The following is a 25,938-nucleotide window of genomic DNA, read 5'->3' as shown; positions in this document are numbered from 1 at the left end:
ATTTATTGATTTAATTTCAAAATTTTATTTTTTACATGCATTTTTTCACATCAGAGCTGCAAGATTCAGATTCGGAGAATTTGCAAATGCAAATTCAACCAGAAACGCTAAACGAAACGCTCGAAAAATTAAGAAGTATTTTTATGTCAACGACAGAGACATCCTTACAGTGCCTAGATGATCCAGAGATTCTTGCTCTAATAGATCCCAATCTCGAGTCTCCTTCAAAGGAGTTACTCGATGATGTTCGTTCTATTTTCCCAGCAAAATTTACTTTAATCAAATTAATTTCTATATTGCATGTATATTATAGACTCTCAGTTATTTAGAAATTATATTGATATTTCTGCAGTAGACTAATATGTTAAAGCTAACCGCAAATCTAATCTGTCTCCAGATACTTGATATCATCCCGCACGAAGGCATTCTTGTCCCATACTCCTCGCAATATGTGCGCTTCATCTTTCACACTTCCGAGCCTATGCAGGTCAAAGTTGCTGCGCTTTGTGAAATTCTTCAGGGACCTACTGAAGTAATTAATGTGTTTGCCAGCGCGGACATCGTTCGATATTCCGTTGACAAACAGGTCATCGACTTTGGTCAACAGGTAAATCATTTTTCAGTTTTAACAATTACGGCACATATTTTTTTTACATGAACCTGCATTTTATTTGTATTATAACAGTATAATTTTACTGTGTAATTATTAATTTATTGGAATTTGTATCTGTAAGAAAACTAAAAATCAAATAAAAAATTAATTTATGATCAGTTAGCTGAATAATTCAATCTATTATTTCACTTATTGTTAGAGTTAGTTTCATATTCAATTAAGTTCAGTAATTTAATCTATCGATCTATACCACAGTTATTCAGCGACGTGTGTCGGTCAAGCATTACTTTGGAAAATCATAGCACAATATTGCTGAATTACAAGATAAACAAGAGGAATTTAATATCCAAAACAAGCAATGGCGACTCTGCAATTGGCGTATTAATAATCGAGCCGAATAAAGGATTTATAGAGCCTCTATCGTCATTGAAAATTGCGATCGAATTCCAACCCATGCTACTCGGCGCTTTTGAGATAAAGTTTGAGTTGCAAGTGTGTCACGATGTAACTAATCAAACTTTGCGATTTTTTATTTTTGTTATTTTAGAAACAATCACACATTCTGAAAATTATTTTATATAAAAGATACAATTCAAACTAAAATTACAGCGTATCGCATTATCCTTACTATCGATACTTAGGTGGCTGATGTAGATCCATTGATAATTATTGCAAAAGGTGTTACAAGTTACCCACAAATTTATCCTTGCATCTCGCGCGATATTTCTAAACAACATTCTACGAAACTGGGATACCAGGCGATCCAATTTCTAAATTCGGATTATATCACAATGGTATAAAATTTCATTCAAAAAATAACGAATAGTTACTTCAATATTTTGCATGCATATCTTTCTACATTACAGAAAAAACGAGAAATAAAAGTGCAATGTACTGTTGACAATGACAAGCCACAGAGTCAAATACCCGAATGGGACGAGAGAATCTTATCAAGTAAGATGAAACATAATTAGATCCTCGATTATGGTATAATAACAGAACATATAATTAAGAAACGCTAATAAGTTTCAAACAATTTTCATTAATTATTTTTAAGATACAGGATGGAATTTAATTTCGTACGAAGAAATGTTTCCCAGTATTATTGACATCGAGATGTCAATTGACAGACTTCTGGCGACTCGATTTACCGAAAAGAATGCTTCTATCTTGATAAAACATCCCATTCCGCACAAAAACGCTGTTATTCCTTTTCTCTATACTCCTAAATATATCATAGGTATACGTTTATATACCGCGAAATATCGATTATTGTCAAATTGATTAATTCCAGTTAATCACATTCAAATTGACTACGACTTGATCTACAAACAACTACGAAGCAAAATTGACAGCATTAATGAAATAATTAATAATGCAACAAATGTTTTCAGACATGGGTTACATTGCGATCGATCTTAAAACGTGTTATTCGACAACGATCGTCAATTACGGGCCTTGGAACGCGGACGTTACAATAAAAAAATTAGAAAAAAAGCAACTGGAGAACTCCGGTATTCTCGTGCAATTTGAAAAAACAATGTTAACTGTCGGAAAAACTACGTGTCTGACTGTTACATGGCAGCCGAAAACGGCAAAATATACCGAAAGAAGCACGAGAGAACAGCATTCGATTTATTTAGAAGTAAACTTGATTTTTTTATATTTTGTCAATTAAATAAATGGCAAAATTAAATTCTATTCAATTGAAATACCTGCATATTTAAAAATTGTGGTGACATCTTATCTTTTATCAGCGATTTAAATATAAAAATATCATTAAATATAATATATTACATAAATATATATAGTAAAAAAAATATTTAAAAATATTAATAAATTAAGCTATAAATATATTATAGCCTCTCGATTGTACAGGTATCCCGCGGTTCTACCATTCCCGTAACTATAAAAGGCGTCATTACTTATCCATTCGTGATTGTTAATACGAAATTATTAGACTTTCAAAGTGTCATCGTGGGTGAATGTTTAATGATGAACGTTTTAGTGAAAAACGAGTAATACTCTCATTTACATACATTTAAAGCTTTTTATAAGCAGACAGATATATATATTCTAATTTTCAGAGGTTTTATTGATTGTTGTTGGGACGCAAGAATATCGACCACTCGTAAAAAACAAGAAGATTGCGCATTTCATCTGGACTATAAATATAATCTTCTTCTGCCTAATCATTCGGACATCATCAATGTTTATTTCAAACCGCGTAAAACGGTATTAGTATAGCTACATGCCGTTGCATATATTTACAAAATTAAATTGTCTGGATTTTACATTCGTAAAAACTTATAGGATCTAAAAATTTTTCATCTTGTTCTCTTAAAAATGCCAATTATTTAGTGTCGTGTGGAGGCAAATTTAAAAATCTTTGTTAAAATGGGTCCGGAAACGCAAGTAGTAACATTGCTTGGGCATGGAATCGAGCATAAACTGCGAATAAGCGATCTCGACATTAGTTTCCCATCCACAATTCTTTTTACCGAGGTACAGGAAAAAGTGTTCACGATTAAAAATACGTGCAATTACCCCGTGGAATTTTTCTGGCATCACCTCGACAGGTAATCAATATTGTATGAAAATTAATTTAAAAGCAAACAAGAACAAAGTAAGAAAAGACATTAAGAAAATTTTACGTATTTGTGAAAATTATCCTAAAGAAACATACGATTATTTTTTCATTTCGCGATTAGTCTAAAAATAAAAGTAATAAACCAAATGACATGGAATGTATTTTATTGAATAAATCAATGCGTTGCAGTCTTTTTCTAGAAGAGGAGCGAATTGCCGAGGCACTGACTCGTTATTACGGAGTTAAAGAAATCCTATTACCGCCTCGAAAACTTGGAGAGAGAATGCCGTCGTCTTTAATAGAATTCTATAATAGCCTCATGAGCGAGATGGCGTACGCTTTGTCGGCGGAAGCAATCGAGGAAAAAAGTGTCACTGCGCTCAATGGTACATATATTAAAAGTGCTTGAAAATAAGCTTCCTCTTTCCCCGATTACAATTTTTAACTATCACGTTACGAGAAAACGTTCATCTACCAGAAAATAACTGTTGCTTTAGTCAGCGAAATTTGCAAATAATTTGCAAATATATGATTAATGCATGAATTTATATAAAGCAATGTATAATTGACGTTTGTGTGTAGACGACGGCAAACTTTTAAACGTGGAACGCAAGAATAGAATACGAACAAGAAAGAAGTCGTCTAGTACATCGAGATTATTTGTCCAACAATTCCCGACTCGACGAAGATCGAAAATAAACCTGCAAAAAGATTTTAACGTCGACAGACGGAAACGGAAGAAGTCGACCGGGTATTCATCCACTTCCACGGATACTACAAAAAAAGATTGCCCATCTATGTCAGTTCTTAGCGAGCTCGACTTTCCTCACGAACCTCCGATATTACCAACAAGCGATCCCAAAGAACTTCACAATTTGCTCCTCTGTGAGCAACTTTATTCCGACGATAAAATTTATTACAGTACAATTTTTATTGCATTTATCGTTTTGATAAAAGTATATGATTTTTTATATCCTTTTTTATTTCTAAGGCTACATAGAGACTCTGCGTAAAGATCCCAGTTTCTGCGAGAGAACAAGAGATCCCGTAAAGGAGCTGTTTGCTAGTCACGAAACAAAATCGATACCGGAAATAGATTCTTCGCAACCGGCCAAGAAAGTTTGCATTATCTTTCATGGCGCGCCGTTTACTGGTAATTTCGGCATTCAATAAACACGCAAAGAAAATAGTTACTGAATTGCGTTACTTTAGAATATCAAGAAACCGCGTGCAGAAGCGCTAAGGCATTGCAAGTGCCACTACTATGCATAGACAATGTAATTATCGAAGGTATCGCGCTCGGCGACAATAGGGTTTCCGTCAGGTTGCGACAGATCGTCGACGACGCTTATCAAGAACATTTGTTAGCGTTCGAGAGACTACAAAAGTAAGTAGTAAATAGTAACTACAAAATTAAGAGAAATTTGAATTTTTAAATAAATATTTTAAAAAACCTTTATTTGTGAGAAAAGAATTCTCCACTTTTTTAATTAAAAACAAAAATAAATTTCAATCTTATTTCTTATCTCAGAGATAATTTGAAAACTGAACTGCCGGCAGCAAAGAAAATCGATGTCGAAATCGCGGAACATGATCATGGAACGGTCACAAAGAAGGAATCTCCTAAACTAAAAAAATCACCAAAAAGAACTAAACCTGATTCAGAAATCACAGAAATCGATAGATACTCAGAAAATGATGATCCGCCTCAAGAATTATTGATTTTACTTGAGACGGAATTCGCGAAGATTCCAACAAAACAAGATTTAAAACTTTTAGATCCTATAAGTCTTTATGAATATAAAATTGAGACAATTTTATTATTGCAAAGAGCCTTTCCACGTTATGCGACAATTGGACAGAAAATCAGTGAGAAATATCAAGATGACACTTTCCTCGGAATTGAGATTGACTTATTAATTCAAGTTCTTGGTGAAAGGTAGTATTTGGCGTATGCATAAATTAAATAAATTATAGTTATTAGAGATCTCTTTCACATCTTTTACATATTTTATTTAAATAAATATATAAATTTAATTAATTAATTTAATTAATTTGGTTAATTATGTGTGTATATATGTTGAAAGAAAACACTATCTTCTTTAATAACTGTATAAATATTAGTTCTATAATTTATCTTGTTTATTACAATTTTCTGTGCATAGGTTTTGAAGTCTCTTTTTTCTAGTCTTTTCTTTCATACTCTCTTCCTGTTATTCTTTATTATACGACAAACAGGTTGTCATCACCAGATTTCGAAAGCGGCTTTGTATTGCAAACTTTAAACAATATCTTTTTCAAAAACGATGTTACGACGCTGCTCACATTACTCAATATTATTGGACACATAGAATATTTATTGTTTGTAACTTTTCTGAACTCAATGGATACTTATTCTCGAAAAATGGAAGAATTGCAAAAATTAGAAGGTAAGTTATAATGAAGAGATTAAATATGTTCCAAAAGTATTAAATTTTTACGTTAATTGAAATAATTCATTGAAATGTTTGAATAAAGCAAAAAGATTAGCGGAAGAAGTTGCTAATAAAATTCAGAAAATTGACGAAATGTCATTATCGGAATATGAGCTACTTCCAGACGATGACAAGAAGTTTTATTTAGAATCGACTTTACCAATAAAGAAACAAGAAGCGTTGCAAAGACGAATGCAATTTTTACAACAAATAACGGAATTGAGAAAGAGAAAAGTATTGACTTTAATTTAAATTTATAGAATTAAGTCTATACATTTTATACATATATTATTTATATTTTCTTTAAAAATTTATACAAAAGATGTACGTATTATAATCATTAATTTTTTTATCTCGTCTTTTCTTATCAATCTTCTCAATTATGATTTCATAATTCTATCATCAGTATTAATGTAAATGTAATTATACTTGTGCGATGATGTTCAAATTTCTCATCGGTAATGCATATTCCACATAAATTTTCTCAGGAAATATCTAACGCTCAGATTGGTAAAAATAAAAAAATAAATAAAAAGATAAAAAATGAAAAAGTCAGCAGTCGAGAAGAAAAACCCCAAACTTCTAAAGCTCTCGCCAACAAAAAAGAAATTGGAGATCATAAAGAGCTCGAAAGTAAAGGTAGTTCTAAACAAAATAATATTAACAGTAAAACAAAATGTGGAGCAACTATAATTAAATAAGAGAAGAAATTTTACTTTACTTGTAATTTTACAGTTTCAGAAAAACAGGAAGTACCAAAAGAATTAGAAAATATTGCCAATGCTATGAATGATTATTACAGCCGTCTCTCAGCCATAGAAAACATCATAAAAAATTGGGATTCTCTTAAAAAAGCAAATATCCACCAACATCCTCCATAATTTTAACTCTTTCTTAATAATATTTAAAAACGTTTATTATCATTTTATACATGTTATTGCCATTAATTTTTAGGATACATTGTTTACGCCAAAAAGCAAAATTTTAAAGACTGATAGACCAATAGATACAAAAGACAGAAATTCTGATGTTAGTAAAGAGTTATGATATTTATTATAGGCTTTAGTTAACGATTAGGAAATGTTTATAAATTTCTATAAAATTAATTGTCACTAAAAATGACTTTATTATTTATTATTCTTTATGTAATACTATTTCTCATATTATCCATGTATATATATGTAAAATAATACTTGTATTTAGAATATAACAAATAATTTACTACACACTCTATATCTACAAAATTATTTTAACAGACTTATACGAATGGGTTTCATATTTGGTACGTAAATGCTACGGATCCGTGGAAACGAGTGATGTATGACGTAATAGTAAATCAAATGAGCTTAGCTAAGAAAGCTCTTCGTAAGTAATGCATTCATTTCCTTAAATAAATTTCTATAAAACTTACAAAATAATAATATTTAAAACTGTTAAACTGTTAAAGCTGTTAAAATCGTGCCGACATTGGATCTCGAATCGAAAAAATATTATATTCTTAAGCCACGAAACATAAGAAAAAGGGATATTGAATTTAATGGCAAGTGTATTATTAATATATCTTATGATAACATGTAATAGGTATTATTATTAATCGCAAAGTCGTATTAATCGCAGTCTTGTTTTATTAATCAGAAGCTTTTCAAATTGTCTCATTATCCGTACTATCCAACCCCATGATTACGGAAACCAATTCTTCGCACACTAGTGTGATTAGTAAGAAAGATAATTCGGTAAAGAATACAAAGCGCAAGGAGCGTATCTTCAACAAAAATAAAGAATCATTGACGGTATCGTTAAACGCATCTACGGTAGACAGCATGGATACTGACCCATCTAATATTAATACAATCTTCGAGAAAGTATTAAAACCACGATGGATTTTGCAACCTAACGAAATTCAGAAATTCAAGATTCGATATCAACCCGACGAAATAGAAACTCACCGACAAACATACGCGTTATCCATCATCGATGGCAATGATATTACTTATGATATCAATGTTTATGGCGTCGCAGACATTCCGAGACTAGATATGAATCCTAACACTATTTTTTCAAAGGTAATAACGTTTCTTATATATATAATATTGAAATGCATACACACAGAAACACATATAATTATTATTAATCATTTAAATTAATATTAAACAATTTTTAATAAATTACTTATAATTTCTATTAAAGTATTACCAATGTATTTTATGATATTTTATGAAATTAATAAAACTTGTCTCAGATCAAAAGAACAAAGATGAACGATATAATCGACCCCACATACTTCTCCGACGTCAGTATCTATGACTTTGGATCATTACTGGTGTTTCAAAAGGATGAAAGGTTTGAGCTAATTCATTTCATCATTAACAAAATTCATTATAAATGTGTAATTTACAAACAGAGCTCATCGTCGTGAAGCAAAATTCAAGTTCTGCAATGTATCCAAAGTTAATGCAGAAGTATCCTTCTCTCTCCAGAAAAATAATCAAGATGTTTTTATTATAGAACCGGAGAGACTTTATATTCAGATACGTGTTATTTTCTGTTTATCCATGTAAAATATATTTGTCACTAAATATGCAGAAAAAAATATTATTTTTTGCTATTTAACTTATAGGCTGGACAGTGTGAATTGCTAAAAATATCGGCAGGTGTTACAAAGCTCGGTTCATTTACCGATAAGTTATATATATGTATCACAAATAATCCGCACATTGAGACAATCGAGGTGATCAGATATAAGAGGAATAAATTAAGATACAGTATTATTTACATAAAATAGAAATTATTAAACCCGAAATATATATTTTAGCTTCAATGTAATGGCTCGAAGTTGAACATAGAATTTGAAGGCAAACAGCTATCTTTTGGCCAAGTGCTCTTGTATAGAAAAAGCTTTCTTTCTTGTTTTATCCGAAATAAATCTCCGATTGAAATATTCTGGCATTTGGATCTTAATGAACCATTAGATCCTCATATCTCAATTAAACCGACTAAGGGAATTGTCAAGGCCCAGAGTGATCAAAAAATTGATTTCTGTTATCACGCCAACAAAGTAAAAGACCGAACTTGTACTAAATATACCAATACTTATTACTAAAAACGTTAATGTTTAAATTTTATTTGATTAGATGTAATTTTTTAATCTTTTTAATATAAATATTTTGTTTGGATATTTACAAATTGAATAGTTTAAAACGTTTAAATTAAAATCTTTAAGAGCTAGATTTTCGGTTTAGATTGAAATGATAGAAGGGAGCTTGACTTTCAAAGCTTTCTTTCACGAAGATGATACGGAACCTATTTTTGTGGAAATCGTTACCTTATCTGGCGAAACGTACGACGTTGCTGTTGACATTAATTATGCAAATCCAATTGACTTAAAGATCGTAAAGGTTGGCTTTCCCACGAGCGCAAATTTTACAATAAGCAATCGGGGAAATCATGAAGTTAAATATACGTAAGTAGAAAAATGTATACAACAAACTCTTATATTCATGTCGAGGTGTTATCATTGAAATCGTACAACACACATTGATGTATTTTTATACATTGCAAAGTATTCTTTTATAATTTTCTGTAATGTTATATTTATGATATATTATTAATATGTTGTGTGAATCAATTAAGAATAAGTAATTACGATTAGGGTACTTCTGGAAGAGCAAAACAAACTAGCCAAAATAGCGCCGAATTTGCCAGTAAAATTAAACGAGGACATAGAAATTAGTCCTGCTTCTGGTTCCATTCAACCAAAAAAAGAGACTGTTGTACAAGTATGTTATTCGATATATTTCCTCTTAATTTCTCGCATCGTGTCACCAAATAATAAAATAAGCTAATTATTTATATCTTTTTAATATATCGAATTAAACGTTTTACAATAGACAATTGCAAAAAAATTTATGTAAATGAAAATAACTTCAACTTTTAATTAAGCTAAAACGAACTTCTACTTAATTGCAGGTAACTTTCATACCAAAGAATGAAATTATTCTAAAAGAAAGTCCGTTGCTACGATGCCACCTTCTCGATATGAATAAGCAAGCTGCTGTGATTGCAGAATTTCCTCTCACAGTTTCCTTAATTGCATATTACACTAGGTGGAATATTATTTAAAGCTAATTAACAATTTCTCTAAATCTTGCAAAAATTCAAAGAGAGAAGTATTCTTTTCATAAGTTTATTAAAAGTTACATTGTAACGTAATTATAGAAATGCGAGTAGAAATGCTTTTCTCCACTTATTTTTTTTCAATAAGACTTAATAAAATGATTAAATAATTATTCAAAATTGTATATACATCATTATCTATTTTAAATACAGATTTCGCGTTTATCCCTACAATGAGATAAATTTTGCCTCGCTTGGCATATGCGCGAAAAAAACGTTGTATCTTAATGTGGAAAATATTGGACAATACCCTCTTCACTACTCTATTAAAACAGCGCCTATCAAACATCCATCCGTTGGCTATATGACAGAAATTAAGACAGAAAACACGATCAATAAGTATCGTGATAAATCGACAGATACGTCATCGAGAAAAGATAAATCGCGAATCGAAAAATCAGATGACAGGTACATTTTTAGAAAATCCTCTCTTCGATTAATAATTTTATGACATATATATTAAGATATATCGATTTATCGAATAAAGTTATTTTATTTTTATATTATTTAATTAATTTTTAATTAAATTTTGAGTGTTCGAAAAAATAATTTTAACATCATTATAGATAAAACATGCGTGTTTCAATTTAAAAATATTTAATTATCCTTTAGGAAAGTGAAAGACCTTGCGGCTACGTTAAAAATTGGCCCCTTTACTGTGAGAAAAACCGAGGGAAACCTTCAGCCCGGGGAGATCGATACCATAACAATCGAGTGTTATCCTGAATTCGTAGGCTCCCAAGAGGAAGATATAATTATTCTCGTGCCCGATAGCGTTCCCGAAGGCAGAAATGGCAAAATAATAAAGCTATCCGTTAATTCCTGCATACCCAGCATCGATCTTCAAGATCTCGACGCTATATTTCACGAAAATCACATTGTGGATTGCATTAAAGACTTTACTTGTCCGAAAGAAGTATTTAAATTCCTTCGACAAGTCGATTTCGTATTCACACTTTATATAGTTTATATAAATGAAAATAAGATTAAAGAGCTTAATTGCCTTTTGTTGTAGATCGGTGCACATACCGTATTCGCTCGTCAAGAAAAATGCCTGTACTTTCGTTATGTCAGTGTGTTCCACACCCACACGACGTACCTCGTGCTTTACAATCGAAACGTAATACCCGTCGACGTGGAACTGACCATACTCACCGATTCATTTACACCGAAAACTATGAGACCTGACACTTTCATTTTAACACCCGAAAGAGAACGCATTCCGCCAATGAGTCACAAGAGATTCGCGATTTCGTTCAATCCGTCGTTTATAGAGGTAAGGTTATCTTGTTTTCAAGAAATAAATTTTACAATTAAAGATTAATACACTATAATTTGTGTGATTGATATGTTAATAAGTAATATATATCTCACAACGCCAGATGACAATGAGCAAATTACAATTAAAGCAGCGAAAGATTGACATCTAACCTAACCTAACCTAACCTATAACCACGACGAGAGATTTATTCCATTTATTCGAAGGATTATTGACGAAATAATTATTGTTCGTTGTCACAACGAGACAATACTTAATTCGCGTGCAATATCTAGTTCCTGTTTTTAATAAGTAAATTGCTCGATAACCTGTTTCGACAAATGTATAAAGCCTCGATTCGTTTACGAGTTGTGACAATCATGAAAATTATAAGTGCGGAGTGATAATCACAAATTCTAATAATTGGAAGGAATAACGTTGACCATCTCTTTTAGCGTCATTTACTCTTAATAATCATATCTTGAAAAGTATTATGATATAAATTGGCTCGCTTCGCTACTTGCTCGAGCGAAAATCACTGATAGCGATATAAGAAGTAGGTAGGCTTCACGTACGAAACAACGTGCCGAATATCAAAGCCGCATGTCAGCTTACTGTTATTGTTTCGAACTTTAAGATGTTTGATGCGCGTGGCAACTATTTAATCGATTCGATAATTTTTATGTTACAGAAAGTATCAACGCGCGAAAAGGAGCACGAGCTTCGCATCGAAGGAACACGAGAGACATCCCGAGCACAACCTGAGAGGAGGTGGAGGCCTGGGAGAGGCATCAAGCGCCGGCGGAACAACATGCGGTAAATATAATTAGTTTATACATATTGTGTTTCGGCCAATCGGTTTTTCAATCGAACAGCAAATAAGTTAGTCGGAGAATAGAAATTAAAAAAGAGTTACTTCCCCACGCTTCCCTACGCTAAAACTCACCGACACCGATGCGCAGCAGCGGAGCTGTATCTGCAACGTCGCTACGATGATTCTGTAACAATCAAACATATATTCCAGATTAGAGCAGGGAAGAAAAGAGACAGTCTGTACTTTGACAAATAATTACCGAACGTGTGTGTAAAGCACGGAATTCTATATTTCATTTCGTTAAATAAATTTTATGAAAAAATCACGTTTAATTTCTCGAAAATATACTCTGTTTATTGAGCACAAGAATTCGAAATGGAATTTAAAAAATTAAACTTTTTTTTAATTTCCACTTTCTGACTAACTTAACTATTCGATTGAAAAGCCGATTGGTTAAACTTTCCGCGAAACACAATATGTATATATACTAATTATATTTACCGCATGTTGTTCCGCCGGCGCCTGATGCCTCTCCCAGGCCTCCACCTCCTCTCAGGTTGCTCGGGATGTCTTTCGTGTTCCCTCGATGCGAAGCTGATGATCCTTCTCGCGTTGATATTTTCTGTAACATAAAAATTATCGAATCGATTAAAATATAGTTGCCACGCGCATCGAACATCTTATTCGTTATTCAGATTAATATTCTCTTAAGGAGGTTCAGTGGCTACAAAATTTAAATTTTTGAAGTAGATTGTTTTCAAAACGGGACGGTGAAAAATTCCCCAAAAATTCTATTTTGCATTCTAGAACAACATATTAAAATTTCATGAAACTAGCTGCATTTTTACCAATTCAAATTAATTTGCTTACTGATTGTAAATTAAAAGCCTGGAATAAAGTATATAAGAATTGCCTCGAGTGATATGCGTATAAATATTGTTCTACGTACTTTAAATTAATTATTATCAATAAAAGTATCAATATTTAATAGATTTTTGTGATTTTAACTACTTAACTTTCGATACGTTTATTTCTTTGCGATCTTAATTCAAAGATTGGCAAAAAGTGTATAATGCAAAGAGAGATTTATTCGGACTCAAGAATTACTGACGAAATAATTATCCGTACATTTCACAAAACGATAATTTACAATTTGCATACTCCCTATTCTATTAATTTCTATTTTTAATAAATTTGTGCAAAAACCTGTTTCGATAGATGTAAAATAATTATAATTACAGGCATGCTGCGCGGTCTTCGAAATAGCAGTCGAACTTCCCCCGCATTTGAAGGATGAAAAGTTTTCTATTAAACTAATAGGACAAGCTTGCGTGCCAGAAGCGACAATCATTGAACCACCGAGTGGAAAACGAAAACGAGCTGTTTTAAACTTTGGTCGCACGCTTATAGGTGATTCTAATGGAAGAAAATTCGCTTTTAAAAACATTGGTGTAATACCAGCTAAAGTGATTGTCGAGATTTATGAGGATCCAAATTTTCTTTTCACTCTCAATATTTGCGAGAGTACAAGAAACTTGTCAAGTGGTTGGTATTATGAAGTTATAATCGTTACTTTAGTTTTTTTTTATAAATTAAAAATAATTAAAAAAATAAATTAAAAAATCTTTGTAAGAAAAAATTTGTAGTAGATATTAAAAATCTTAAAAGATTTGTGATTTTATCAATGTTATTTTATATCTCATGTAGGTTTTTATAATTTACAGTCATTTGAAACGTTCTAGGTTTACTCAACAAAAATAGTTCAATAAAAATAATAAAAAGTTTTAAAAATCCTGTATAGCAATCTTTATAACTGTCCAAGATTATTTTTCAGACAAATTCTCAGTTTCTATAAAATAACATTGATCTAGATATATTTAGTAAGATTTAATAGAATTTATATGAAGTGATATAAATGACTTTCACATAACACATGGCTAAACTATTAAATTACAGTATCAAACGATCGATGTGTCGTAGTTCGTTTAATGCCCGAGGAAATAGTCTCGCTTGAAATAAAATTTACTCCGCGAGAGATCGGCAAATACGAAAGTCAAGTGCGGCTATTTATCGCTGATAATCCCTACGAGAATCTAATAATTGATTTGAAGAGCGAAGCGTACGCGGAATTAATCGTGTTGGATGGATTAGAGCTCATGAATACAAAGCTTAATTCTGTCAATGAAAAGCGGGAATCTAATGACAAATCGCGAAGATCATCAAAGCCAAATAGTACAACAAGAGGTAAGATAGTGAAAAGCATACAAGAACAATTATAAAGAATATATTAATTTTACTACATGTTTTTTCCTTTTTTTCTTTCGTTTATTATTTAATCTTTTTAATAAATTTGTCATAAATATTTATTCATTGTTATACGTATTTATCTTAAATTATTTCTAACATGTGAGTTCCAGAACCACTTTATAATTTACCGTTTTATAAAAAGTAACAATATAATTTACGATATTTTTTATCTTCTAAATTCTCATCTAAGTATATTTTATATATTTTTTATTGCTCATTCATATTCTCTATGTCTCACAGTTTCAACACCGACAACCCTCCCGATTTCATTGATTTATAAACTGGATTATGGATACTGCTTTGTCAATAAAATATACAGAAAAAGCTTCAAAGTCGTTAATAAATCAATAAATCAATATTTGCGTTTCCAATGGAGCGCACATCCCAATGTTGTATTTGCTCCGTCCATCGGTCATCTCAAGTCACTGACTTACAAGGAAATTGTTGCGACATTCCTTTCTTCGGAGCCAGTGATTTACGTCGACGTAATATAAAATTATCAAGTTTACAATTTGCGAATAACCACCGATCAATACTTGCACGTTTCATAAATCTAAAGATTGTTTCTTTCAAAATTAAGGCATATCATATAAAAATCTCAATTAATTAATTACATTGTCACGATACTTTGAAATATATATAAAACATTATTTGATTAAGATAATAAGAATATTTCTGTACAATAAATAAATGTTCACAGGAAAAGTAAAATGTTAAAATAAAATTCTCATTAAAAGATCAGATTTTATAATTCTTATCAAGTACGACGACAGTTGCAGTTCTTAATTTAGTATTGTTGCATATTATATATAAACATAAACTAATTATTTGTTAACGACAATTGACAGACGCGTCTCGAGTGTACGATCTGTACAATTGAACTGGCCGACCCCTCGAAAGAATCATCTTGGGACGATCGAGAGACAGAGGTGCGGTGGGTGGCAATAAATTCTAACGCCAGGGAGCAAGAGGCAAATGCGGAAATAGCCAAGAAAACAATCGAGCCCGTTAACGAGCCGAGTCACGAAATCGTACCTGGCACGACGAAGTGTATCCAAGTGTCGCTTAACGCCACCGTGGCATTCTCCAAATATTCTTGCCCCGTTAAAGAGATCAATTTCAAGAATACGCTAATGTTTCAGGTACGCTATACAATTACGGATTTTATATCTTGCGTTTAAATGCTAAATCAGACACTATGATTATTTCAGTATAATTGATTTTGCGCTAGCTATACCGAAAATAATTTATATTTAAAAGGATTTCGAGATACGGCACAAAGATATTCATATTTCACGTTAACATGTATATGAGATATTTGAATTATTTTTCAAAATTTACATAAGTTTATAAAAAATATTTGTATTTGCAATATTTTTGAATTTTCAATTGGTAGTTACCGATCTTCCAGAAATGCATCAAAATAAATTGGACATTTATTTAAACTTTCTTGTTTGTCGTAAGCTTGTCACAGACCAATAATTTTCCAGAGGAAAGAATAATTTAATTTACTACACATTATTAAATATGGGCGAGTTTTTTAACTCATCGATTGACGAATCGCATTACGCGCAAAGGCAACTTTGTTCCGTAAAAGCTGCATTTGCGCATAATGCGCGAATCTATCGATCGACGAATTTAAAAACTCGCCCTATATCGAACGATAAATGAAACTTTACTTAAATTTCTTTGTTTTACGTAAATTTATCATAGATAAATAATTTTTCAGGAAAGAGTAATCTAATTTACTATACATTTACCAAATATATCGAACGATAAATTGATTTACTCACCCAGCCGTGATTACCTGCGCCCTGCGCCTCCGTGGACAGCATCACACCGGGGCTGTGCGGCTTCGATTCGCAATGGAACTTCACTCACGTGCGCGGATAAATGCGAAAAAGCAACGCTAATTACGATCCCGTATGCAATTTTAACGCCATACGGACGATCGCGCGACCAATTTGCGCGGCACACTCCCGGTGACGCTCTTCCGCCAATTTCGCGGTCGAGAAGGAACGCGACTTATTTCGCGTCGACGCGCGACATACCGCGACGCTTATTCACTTTTCAAGCGCTCGTTCGAATATCAGCCGAATCGGATCGAGCGTGTGAACCAACGCGCGCCGAGTATCGCGAAAATACGCACGTTCGAACAGGCGCGGCCTAACAATAAGCCTCGATGCCCGGCATTGCGCCGTGAATGAATTTGTACGACGCGTCCCCGCCAAGCGCTAAACTCAAAAATGGCGGTTGAACCCTCGCGGCTTCCGCCAAATGGCCGCGATCGTGAATTGCCGTCACGGCGGCCCGGCACTTGCACTGTTGGCGGCAAATATTAAATGACGTTGCCATCGCGTCGATTGTCATCGCGCGCGAGCCATAAATCGAAACGTAAATCGTCACATGCCGCCGTGTCATGCACTCGTCACCGACGCGACGCGACGCGGCTCGAAAGTAGATCTCCCTCCCCCCCCCCCTCCGCGAGCGCCGATTCTCCGTCCACTTCGACACAGCGCGAACCGCGAACGACGTGACCGAGAGCGGCAATTTTTGCGACGCGTTGCACTGCGCACTTCCGCGGTATCTTTGTCGAGCGGAAAATACTCGCGTAGAAAGCACGCGTTTCTCGCCGCGTTGACCGCGAGACATCGAATAAGAGACGCGTATTAACTCAACCGGCGCGGCACTAATTCTATAGGCGCGCAGCCCGCGCTCGCGGCGCGGCGCACGCTCGGCCATCTCGACTCCGAATTTCGAAAGGCGAATCTCGCGATCGCACTTACGGTTCCGACGCTTCACACATATTCCATATCATCGCTTGCCGTCCCGCGAAGCACCTCGGACACTCGCTTGTACGCCAGATTCCCTCTTGATCGATGACAATTGCGAAAATTACGGAGCAACCACTCGCTTGCGCGTCCGACGTCCGACGCGTAACTCCGCGCTCGCTCGGCTATATTCGTGCGCGCTCGGCCGCTCGGCCCGCTTCGGTCGCGCGCGTGACGTATGAGCCGGAAGTTGTCCGCCCGAATTCCTGAGAGTCAGAGGGAGTGGGGGTACGTATACGCGCGCAGGGAGAAAGCGCGTGTCACGTGCCATGTATTCGCGTTTGGATCTTGGATCGCGGCAGATCGCGGAGCGAACAAACACGTACTAAAACATAAATAACGTACTAAAAAATGTCTCTTGTCACATATATTTTCTCTTCGCGCTATATATTTTCGCTGGTCTGCTAAACTAACTGGCGCGACGACTTTCGGAGTAAATTCCGACCGGAATTATTTCGTTTCCTTTAGAAAACACAATAAAAAAATCGAGAAAATAACTAAACAATTCTGATCGGAATTATCCATTCCGAAAAATTCCATAATACGTATACCGAGATACATAAACGCTCTCACTCATCTTTCTCTCGCGTTGTATTTTCGCGCGTTATATTTTCGCTAAACTAACCGGCGCGCGATGATTTAAAATCAGATGATGAATCGATCATGTTTTGTCGCGCGTGTAATGTTTGTCGTATTAAAATAAATAAAAATACTTTTTTTACGTTTCCCTCGAAAATGCGAAATATCACGTAATGTATAAAGAAACAAATCGCGCTTGCGACATCGACTTTCTCAATTTTCGGTTGAGATACGAGGAAATTCAATTAACAATTCTCTGTTTTGTCAGACAAGCGAATACGCATTCGCTTTTTCGAATACCGGCACCGTCGACATCGAATACGCGTGGCAGATAAATATGGACGAGCAGTACCCGGTGAGATCGATCGCGAATTATTCGTCAAGATCGCGAAGAAACGATGCTCGATCAAAAATTAGCTCGTTAACGTCTCGCGAACATCGTCAACGACACAATCCGAGTTTCGTCGGGAGCGTAAAATCGAATCGTCGACAGCTCCTGTCGTCTCGAGGTAACTCCATTCTCGAACGATTATTAATCTATTTAAAAAAAAAAAAAAAAAAAAAAGTATATCCGATGCGAATATAAAATATATAAATGTCCACAGACAATCTTATCGAGGTGAAACCAACTGCTCGCCAATGCGGCCCATCCGATCTCTTTAGCAGCAGCGCCGGACTGACGGAAAGAAGTAGCGACAGCTGGTTAGAGAGCGACGATCTTCCGTTTGGAATTTATCCCGAAAAGGGAACTTTATCGCCGGATGAATCCGTGGAATGCGTTTTGCGATTCTCCCCCGTGGATGTGTTCGACTACGAGGCATATCTTACGTGCAAGTACGATCGCCATCGCGACTATTTCGATATCGTTCAATTTAATCTGATTCGATTGCGAAATAATTTAATTTATACTGCCGGATCTTTCTTGTTATAAATGAAGCTTTCAGTACGCGTAATTATTTAAATTATAAATGGAATTTGTATTTAATAAATAAAATTTTACGCATATTATTTATTAAATACAAATTTCGGTGGCGCGCAACTGATATCGGGATGTTTTAATAATAAAAATAATTCTAAAAGTGCAAATGAAATATAAATACAAAAGCCTGCCGCTATCGTCACGTATATTTCCATCCGTTTATTTATCGGATTGATCGTACCTATACCCATAAATTTTTGACGCTATCTGCATACGCGCATTTCCGTTTGTTCCGGTGAGCAGAATGGAGAATCTCGATCCGGAGCTGCCGGAGTTGGTTATTCCCATCGTCGGAAGAAGTTTGTTGCCGTACTGCCACTTCGACATACCGGAAAGCGACTATCTGCTCGGTGATAGACGCGACGCGAAACTGCCAGGACCCATCGGTTACCAACCGGATGACAATTCTCTTCCGGAGGGTACGAGAGTGATTGAGCTCGACGTGATCGGAATCGGCGGGTCTCACGTAATGTAAATAATATATATATGTTTAACCGAATAGAGACGCAAACACTAATGCGTTATCGGAAATTTCAGCAAGTTCCGAATGATAAATCCAACGTCGGACGACTATCATTTCGCTTGGGACGATCGTACCCGTCACGCCGAAGGCGAGATCCCGAAATTTCATTGTACACTTCCGGAAGGAATCGCTGAGCGAGGAAAACAAGTCGACTTCGCGTTTACGTTTCTCGCGGAGGACATCGGCCTTTTCGAATCCTTCTGGTTGTTCCGTGTCGAAAGATACAATCTGGAGTGTTTCTTTCTGTTCGTCGCAACGGTCAGAGAACCGTCGGTTTGCTGTTCGCTTGCCCATCTAAAAATGAGACCAACCGTATTGGGTTAGATAAAAAAGAGACTGATAGAAAGATAATATAAACTTTTTGTACGATCTTTATGCATTGACATCTGTGTCCTCCACAGGGATCAATGTGCGAGGTTCGGCAAGCATAATTAACAACGAGGAATTTCAGATTCCCTTTCACATCGCGCGGGACTCTTTATATTCCGAAGGGCGGCTTCAGCGTTTAAAGATAACGCCTATGAGTGGCATTTTGCCAGCGAAAAGCGAGCAGATATTATGGTAAACGAAGAAAAAGCAAGATCTCTGAACATTTCGAAATTTTTCAGATATTTTAATCGGACACCTTTTATTACGTAGGATCGAGTATCAGCCTACGTTTGTTGGCGAATTTCAATTTTTTGTAAAATGCGTTGTAAAAAGAATGAAGGCGTTATTGACTATATTTGTTACGACGACGACGTACGATATTATCGTTTCCGTTACGTACGTCGATCAGAACGGCCAGATAGCGCGACTACATCGGAATAAAGAAAATATTATCGACTACGGGAAAGTATGTATACATATACATATAATTTGTTTTAAAATTAAAAAATAAATTTTAACCAACATCAAGCATTTTTAATTTTTAGTTGATGTTAAAAACGCCCGTTACTATCACGTTTGAAATAATAAACTCGAGCAAGATGACGGTTTACTACTCTTGGGACCTCGGCATGACATCGGAAATAATTAGCAGAAATATGTACACGATTGCAATGCCTCAAACGCAGGATCAGGTGCTTAGCGAATCGCATTCCAACTGTTCTCTCATTGTCACAGCGTTACGAAAGACGGTGATAAAGAATCATCCCATTCTCTTGAAGGTACCGTTCTTGTTTTTTCTATATCAATATCATTGTGTTTTCTGAAAGATGTAAACGGAGATTTTACAAATCGCTGCCTCTTTTTCGTATTCAGATTTCTAGAGGGCCGACCTACCGACTAATCTTGAAAGCAACAGCGAATAAACCGATTTTGGAGTTCAGTTTTAATTATTACGACTTTGGACCGTGCTACATTCGAAACGTCACTCCGTATCACATCGACTTACGCATCACGAATTCAGACGATGTTCCGTACATGTAAGCTGGTTTTTAATCACATTCGAAAGTCGAGAGATTAATTAACAAAACGATTAATTTTCTTAGATTGGAATGCAAATTTGAGAAGAAACCACACATCTCTGTAAATCTAGATGCCCTTTCAGAGACAATAATCGCTCGGTCAAGTATTATCGTTCCGATAACATTCCGACCTTTGGAACAGGTGCATTATCGTGATGATTTGCATTTTATAATCAATTCGACGATCGAAAAAAAGATTGCTATAACTGGCGAAGGAATTATACATAAGGTATAAATATAATTTAAAAATAAATTTATATATAGTACATATTATTTATTAATTATTCCATTTAATACCAGACTATATGTAATCTGTGCAATTCATTTAAATAAAAAGCTTGCAGAATTACTTTTAATTCTGTACTCTGTTATGGCAGATTCGTTTAGTAAATCCGCGCGACAAATCAGTGGATCTTGGTAATCTACCAGTTAATAAAATAATAACTAAAAAAGTGCCAGTGATCAACGACGGGCGTGCTGCACTCGAATTAAAGTTCGATCTTATGAAGAATCTACCTGGATACGATCGATTTCGCGAACGATTTCAAATTTGTCCGGATAAGGTCGACCAAGAGAATTCCAAAAAGGATCACATTCGAGCATCGATTTCTGAAACGAAACGTTCGCATACGCTCGACGTGACTCTTCAGACCGTCGAACCCGATCTGTCCGAAGTTCTGGAGATCGAGCCGGCAGAAGCGATCGTACTTCAGCCGGGGAAAATTGCGAATGTCGTTGTAAAATACAAATCTACGCGCAGGATGCGTCCTTTCGTCGTTAAGATGGCTTACCAAACCAATTCCATGATCCAACCGTTATTTATCTTGCGCGGAAGCTGTATAGGCGCGGAGTTCCGTTTGAACAGGACTTATGTTCCTTTCGGTATAGTCGTTCAAGGTTGTCTCAGCGAGACAAAGATAGTGCTATTGAACACGGGAGATATTGGTGCCAGGTTGGTTTTTATTACCTAACTAATATAATAAGTAAAAGAGATAAATAAAGAATGTAGGACTTTATATTAATTTAAGAAATTAAGGGATTTTAAAATATTTTTGGACATAAATTTCTTTTAATAAAACGCATTCTTAAAAATATATGCTCTTTTCTCTAACAAATAATTTAAGCGTCTTTTATTTTCTATAATACAGTTCTCATCTGTATATTTTACAAGTATTCTTTTTACATGTAACTTTCATTACTTTAATGCGAGATAAAGATTGATTTATTCAGATTCATTAATGTCGTACGATAACGTAATGATCTATCGATCTCCAGATTCAAGTGGAACACGTCGAAATTGTCCAGTGATTTTAGCATCGCTCCTGCGGCTGGCTATTGCTCTCCTGGTATGGACGTCAACTTCGTTGTCAGTTTCCGACCTACTCAGCGCGACAGTTTGATCGAGGGCAATGTAAGCGTATACAACTTCTACCCTTGTGTATACCCGTTCACACAAATACTCTCGATCTCTCTCTTCGGCGAGAGTCTCGCGTACAATATACGCCAAACACAAAAGTGGTTTATTGCGCAACACAGTATATCTCTCGTCATATTTCTACATCGTATTTAACTTTTCGAAGTAACTTTTCCCCTCAGAACTTGAGAACGAGACTCTTGTATACGTGCCTGATATTGTATATGTTTCTCGAGACTTTGCTATATTTTAATAAATTTCTTTAAAAGTTATTTTAATATTAATTTCTACAAACGCGTAAAATACCTAATAATTGTTATTTTGAAAAAGCTTTTAATACGCAAATTCTATTCTAATTTAAATCTGATATTAATCTTATCTGGCGTGCAAGGATATACGCAGCGCAAAAATTACATATTTTTACAGTGATACATATATAATTATATATAATCCTAGACAAGAAGTATAGTTTACTTTGTTTTCAGGCAACGCTTGAAATTGAAAAATATGGAGATCTCAGCGTAAGAATTACCGGAGCTAGCTGCAAGCTACCCGACCCGGTTGACACTCTGTTCTTTTCGTGTCGCGTTCGCGAGAAAATAATGAGGTCTCTAAACGTCGAAAACGACACCGCGACTCCTTGGAAATTGAAACCGGAGATTACCGGCGACTATTTCTTCGTCAACGAGGTCTTGCACGTTCCTTCGAAAAAATCTGCTACCTGCGCAGTCACCTACGCCCCTCTAGTCATGAACAGCGAGAATAATCCCCACGAAGTAATTAAAAGAGAACTTGGCTAATTTCGAGTGAAATGATATCGTATATAATTACGCAGTAACGAATAGAACGACTTTGTAAATTCTACATGAAAGCAACAGGTCGACAAACGTGTAATATTTTCCGTAAACTATCTCAGGGTACGTTGCTTCTAAAGCTGCCGGAGGACAAAGCGCCTTTGGTGTACTGTCTTCGAGGACTGAGTCTACCTCCGCAAGTTCTCCAAAAGATTACACGTCAATTCCCGGCAAAAACAAAGTACACCGAATTGTTACCTGTCTACAATTGGCTGAGCAGGCAGCAACGATTCGAATGCAAAATTGTGAATACAAACGACAACGAGTCCGTCGAGGTTTAGAAATTTTCCGAGAAATTTAAAACGTTGTGAAATAATTAATTAAATTAATGCATATTAACGCAATAATGAAATTCGTATATTTTCTTTCCTTAATTTACTTTTTCAGAATGTCAAAGTATTCACTTTTATCGGCAATAGCAAGATAGATGTGCCGGCGAACGGCCAGCGAGATTATCGCGCAGAGTTTTACTCCTACAAAGAATCGAAATATAATTTTAAGGTAAATTATTAACGAAAATACAAATAATGTAAAAGTTATTTTCGAAAAGACTTTTAGGTAATACATAGGTAGAATGCAACTTTTCTAACTGTCTTTGAACGTGCTTTCGTTGTGTAAAGTAATATTTTGCAAAATAATTAGAATCACGCGCGTGTACAGGTAACGTTCACTAACGAAGAGGGCGAATATCAATTTTATGAACTCCAATACGATATTGCAAGACCACAAGAGATCGAGTCGATTAAGTTGGTCACTGCGGTACGATCTCCGGTGTGCCATGCTTTAAGGCTCGATAATCCACTTAAGGAGCAGTATGTAACATATACGGCAAACTGTCAGCATCCCTGGATCACGATCTACGACGTACCAAAGCTTGTGGCACCCTTACATAGCGTTAGTCATCGGATTTTGTCGATAATATGTTGAAAGTTATACCCAATTAAGTTCAATTTTCCTGAAGGTGCTTTAAAATCTTAACTCTTTCCGGTCCAAACTATTAACAATATCTAAATAAATAAATGCATAAATAGAATACATAAATAAAAATATACAAAGTGTTACTTGGAGAAATCTATGGAGATCTTTTAAAATATAGTTTGCCGATTATAATCGCTATTTGAATGCTTGAAAAATTATTGATAGGCTACCGCAATACGTTATATATCGACATGGCGAAGGGTTAATAATAAAGAAATAACATCCGCAACTTGCAAATTAATTTAATCGCGGCAAACAAATAACGATAACGATCGCCGTGAATGTGACAGGAAACCATCGGTGTTGAGTATCGTCCTTTACACATTGCCGAGGAAACCGCGGTGAACTTGGACATCAACTGCGAGGAGCTCGGACTGTTTCCCTATGAGCTGCGATTGCGAGCGATACCAGCACCCGCGGAGAAAACGACTCACGTCGTCGCGGTACTCGGCGGTTCCACCACCTTCTCTCTGACTATAAGCAATCACTCCCGAAAGACTGCGGTGTTCGCCATCAAGGTGAGCATAAAACGTTTCCTCTTATATTTTCTTTCTGCCATAACAAAATCGTTGGAAAAATCTCATTCTCGGTTTAGGTGAATAACGAATGCTTCACGACTCCGAAGAACGTCGAGGTGCCAGCTTTGAAGAGTGCTGCATTCGATGTAACTTATGAGCCCTGCGACGTCGACAACATCTCCGCTACTTTGACAGCCACATCCGAGATTGCCGGCGAATTTGTGTACGATAATTCGCAATTAAGATGGCTTAATCCTTTGTGATCCTACATCGAATTAAACTCGAGAGACATATGTTGCGATAGCCTATCGCATAGTTCTTCAAGTATTCAAATCTGTATGCGATTGTAATTGACAAACTACATTTTTAGGATCTCCAGAAATTCCTTCAAATAATAAAAATTCTTTGGTTTATGTCAGATTAACCGATTAGATAAAAATTGATGAAATATTTGATCTTTGCTCAGTTGCGAGAGATAGTTTGGAGATCAAAGAGTTAAGCCCGTCTTGCTGATTGCTTCGTCATTCAGTGCACAGTCAGAATATAATAAGCCAAATATATAGAATGTGTTTCTAAATCGTTTATATACAGATTTCCTCTTATCGGCACGTATTCCTTACCGAAACCTCAAGGACCGTATACAGTTACCGCTGACGTGCCGGCTTCTATACCATTCAAAAATATATTTAAAGAAACCAAATCTTTCGAGCTTATCTTGGACAATCCCGAAGTTTTCGCAACGACGACGTCGTTGGACAAAATTAAAGCCAAACAGGTAATTTTACAAAATTGTTATATTATCTTTTTTGAATGTTAATAATCTCTGAAATTGGAAACATTTATTTATCTCTCAAGAAAGAGAGCTCTAATATATATAAATAATTTATACAACATTTTTTTAATAATGGAAAGAAAGGAGTCTTTTTTTTATAAAAATTTACATATTAATAATTTGTAATTAATAGAATTTATAAGACTATTTAAGTGTTAGTTATTTCAATACCACGTAATCTTATAATTTATCAGATTTATTAATTATTACGATCTAACAACACATTAACATGAATAAATGTCGCAAGGTGGTCCCTATCATCGTTCGCTTAAAAGATACGTCAAACAGGAAGTTAGAACTGGAAAACGACGGTTATCCAGTAACCGGAAAACTTCTGATATGCAGCGCAGATCCTAAGATTTCCCATATCAATTGGATTTATTATTTAAGAGGTGTACGCGAATAATAATTTTGGCATACAATGCAGATACGGATTCTAAAATTTTCTTTATCAAGTTGATTTATTATTTAAGAATTGTGTATACATATGAATAATAAATGAGTATAAACATATCAATATCTAACGAGATATCGCTGTGTTTTATCGCATTTAATTTATTCGCGTCATAAAATTGTATTGATTATACAAATGATAATTATATCGTTAAAAAAAAATGCGCTCTTTCTGCGAGAGAGATCATGTTTTAGAGCTCTAATCATGTAAAGTCCAAAGGGTGTCTAGATACTCGTCCGTCATGGTTGGTCATGGTCGCGCACGCGCCTCGCTCCAGAGCCCGGACCGGAGTAGTCTAG

General features: G+C 35.0%; 3 protein-coding genes across 3 annotated transcripts; all 3 read left to right on the top strand.

Annotated features, from left to right (window-relative positions):
• Positions 1 to 3,392: 3,392 nt before the first annotated feature.
• On the top strand, positions 3,393 to 5,929 carry LOC143901120 (uncharacterized). The gene is made up of 8 exons (XM_077413103.1): positions 3,393 to 3,589; positions 3,786 to 3,945; positions 4,015 to 4,088; positions 4,195 to 4,356; positions 4,416 to 4,590; positions 4,735 to 5,142; positions 5,442 to 5,632; positions 5,721 to 5,929. Exons 1-8 carry the CDS (start codon positions 3,487 to 3,489, stop codon positions 5,927 to 5,929), a joined length of 1,482 nt encoding a protein of 493 aa, XP_077269229.1. The 5' UTR covers positions 3,393 to 3,486.
• A 1,395-nt stretch (positions 5,930 to 7,324) lies between these two features.
• LOC143901248 (uncharacterized) lies at positions 7,325 to 8,309 on the top strand. The gene is made up of 3 exons (XM_077413373.1): positions 7,325 to 7,748; positions 7,925 to 8,017; positions 8,079 to 8,309. The coding sequence occupies exons 1-3, from the start codon at positions 7,354 to 7,356 to the stop codon at positions 8,233 to 8,235; spliced, it is 645 nt and encodes a 214-aa protein (XP_077269499.1). The 5' UTR covers positions 7,325 to 7,353; the 3' UTR covers positions 8,236 to 8,309.
• Positions 8,310 to 8,922: 613 nt separating this feature from the next.
• Positions 8,923 to 25,866, top strand: LOC143901116 (hydrocephalus-inducing protein-like). The gene is made up of 30 exons (XM_077413088.1): positions 8,923 to 9,014; positions 9,327 to 9,453; positions 9,644 to 9,780; positions 10,004 to 10,246; positions 10,487 to 10,766; positions 10,866 to 11,126; positions 13,164 to 13,467; positions 13,879 to 14,166; positions 14,470 to 14,714; positions 15,078 to 15,371; positions 17,908 to 18,148; positions 18,245 to 18,473; positions 18,862 to 19,089; positions 19,156 to 19,460; positions 19,543 to 19,702; positions 19,781 to 19,976; positions 20,056 to 20,289; positions 20,384 to 20,547; positions 20,614 to 20,818; positions 20,967 to 21,541; positions 21,865 to 22,000; positions 22,489 to 22,779; positions 22,920 to 23,132; positions 23,245 to 23,358; positions 23,518 to 23,768; positions 24,001 to 24,013; positions 24,126 to 24,353; positions 24,431 to 24,576; positions 24,945 to 25,128; positions 25,433 to 25,866. The coding sequence occupies exons 1-30, from the start codon at positions 8,923 to 8,925 to the stop codon at positions 25,589 to 25,591; spliced, it is 6,543 nt and encodes a 2,180-aa protein (XP_077269214.1). The 3' UTR covers positions 25,592 to 25,866.
• The last annotated feature ends 72 nt before the right edge of the window (positions 25,867 to 25,938 follow it).

Source organism: Temnothorax americanus, unplaced genomic scaffold, assembly GCF_048541705.1.
Source record: "Temnothorax americanus isolate GAGA-0224 unplaced genomic scaffold, ASM4854170v1 Scaffold10, whole genome shotgun sequence".
Lineage (NCBI taxonomy): Eukaryota > Metazoa > Arthropoda > Insecta > Hymenoptera > Formicidae > Temnothorax > Temnothorax americanus.
The sequence above is the reverse complement of the archived record's forward strand: the minus strand, read 5'-3'. Positions and strand labels throughout refer to the sequence as shown.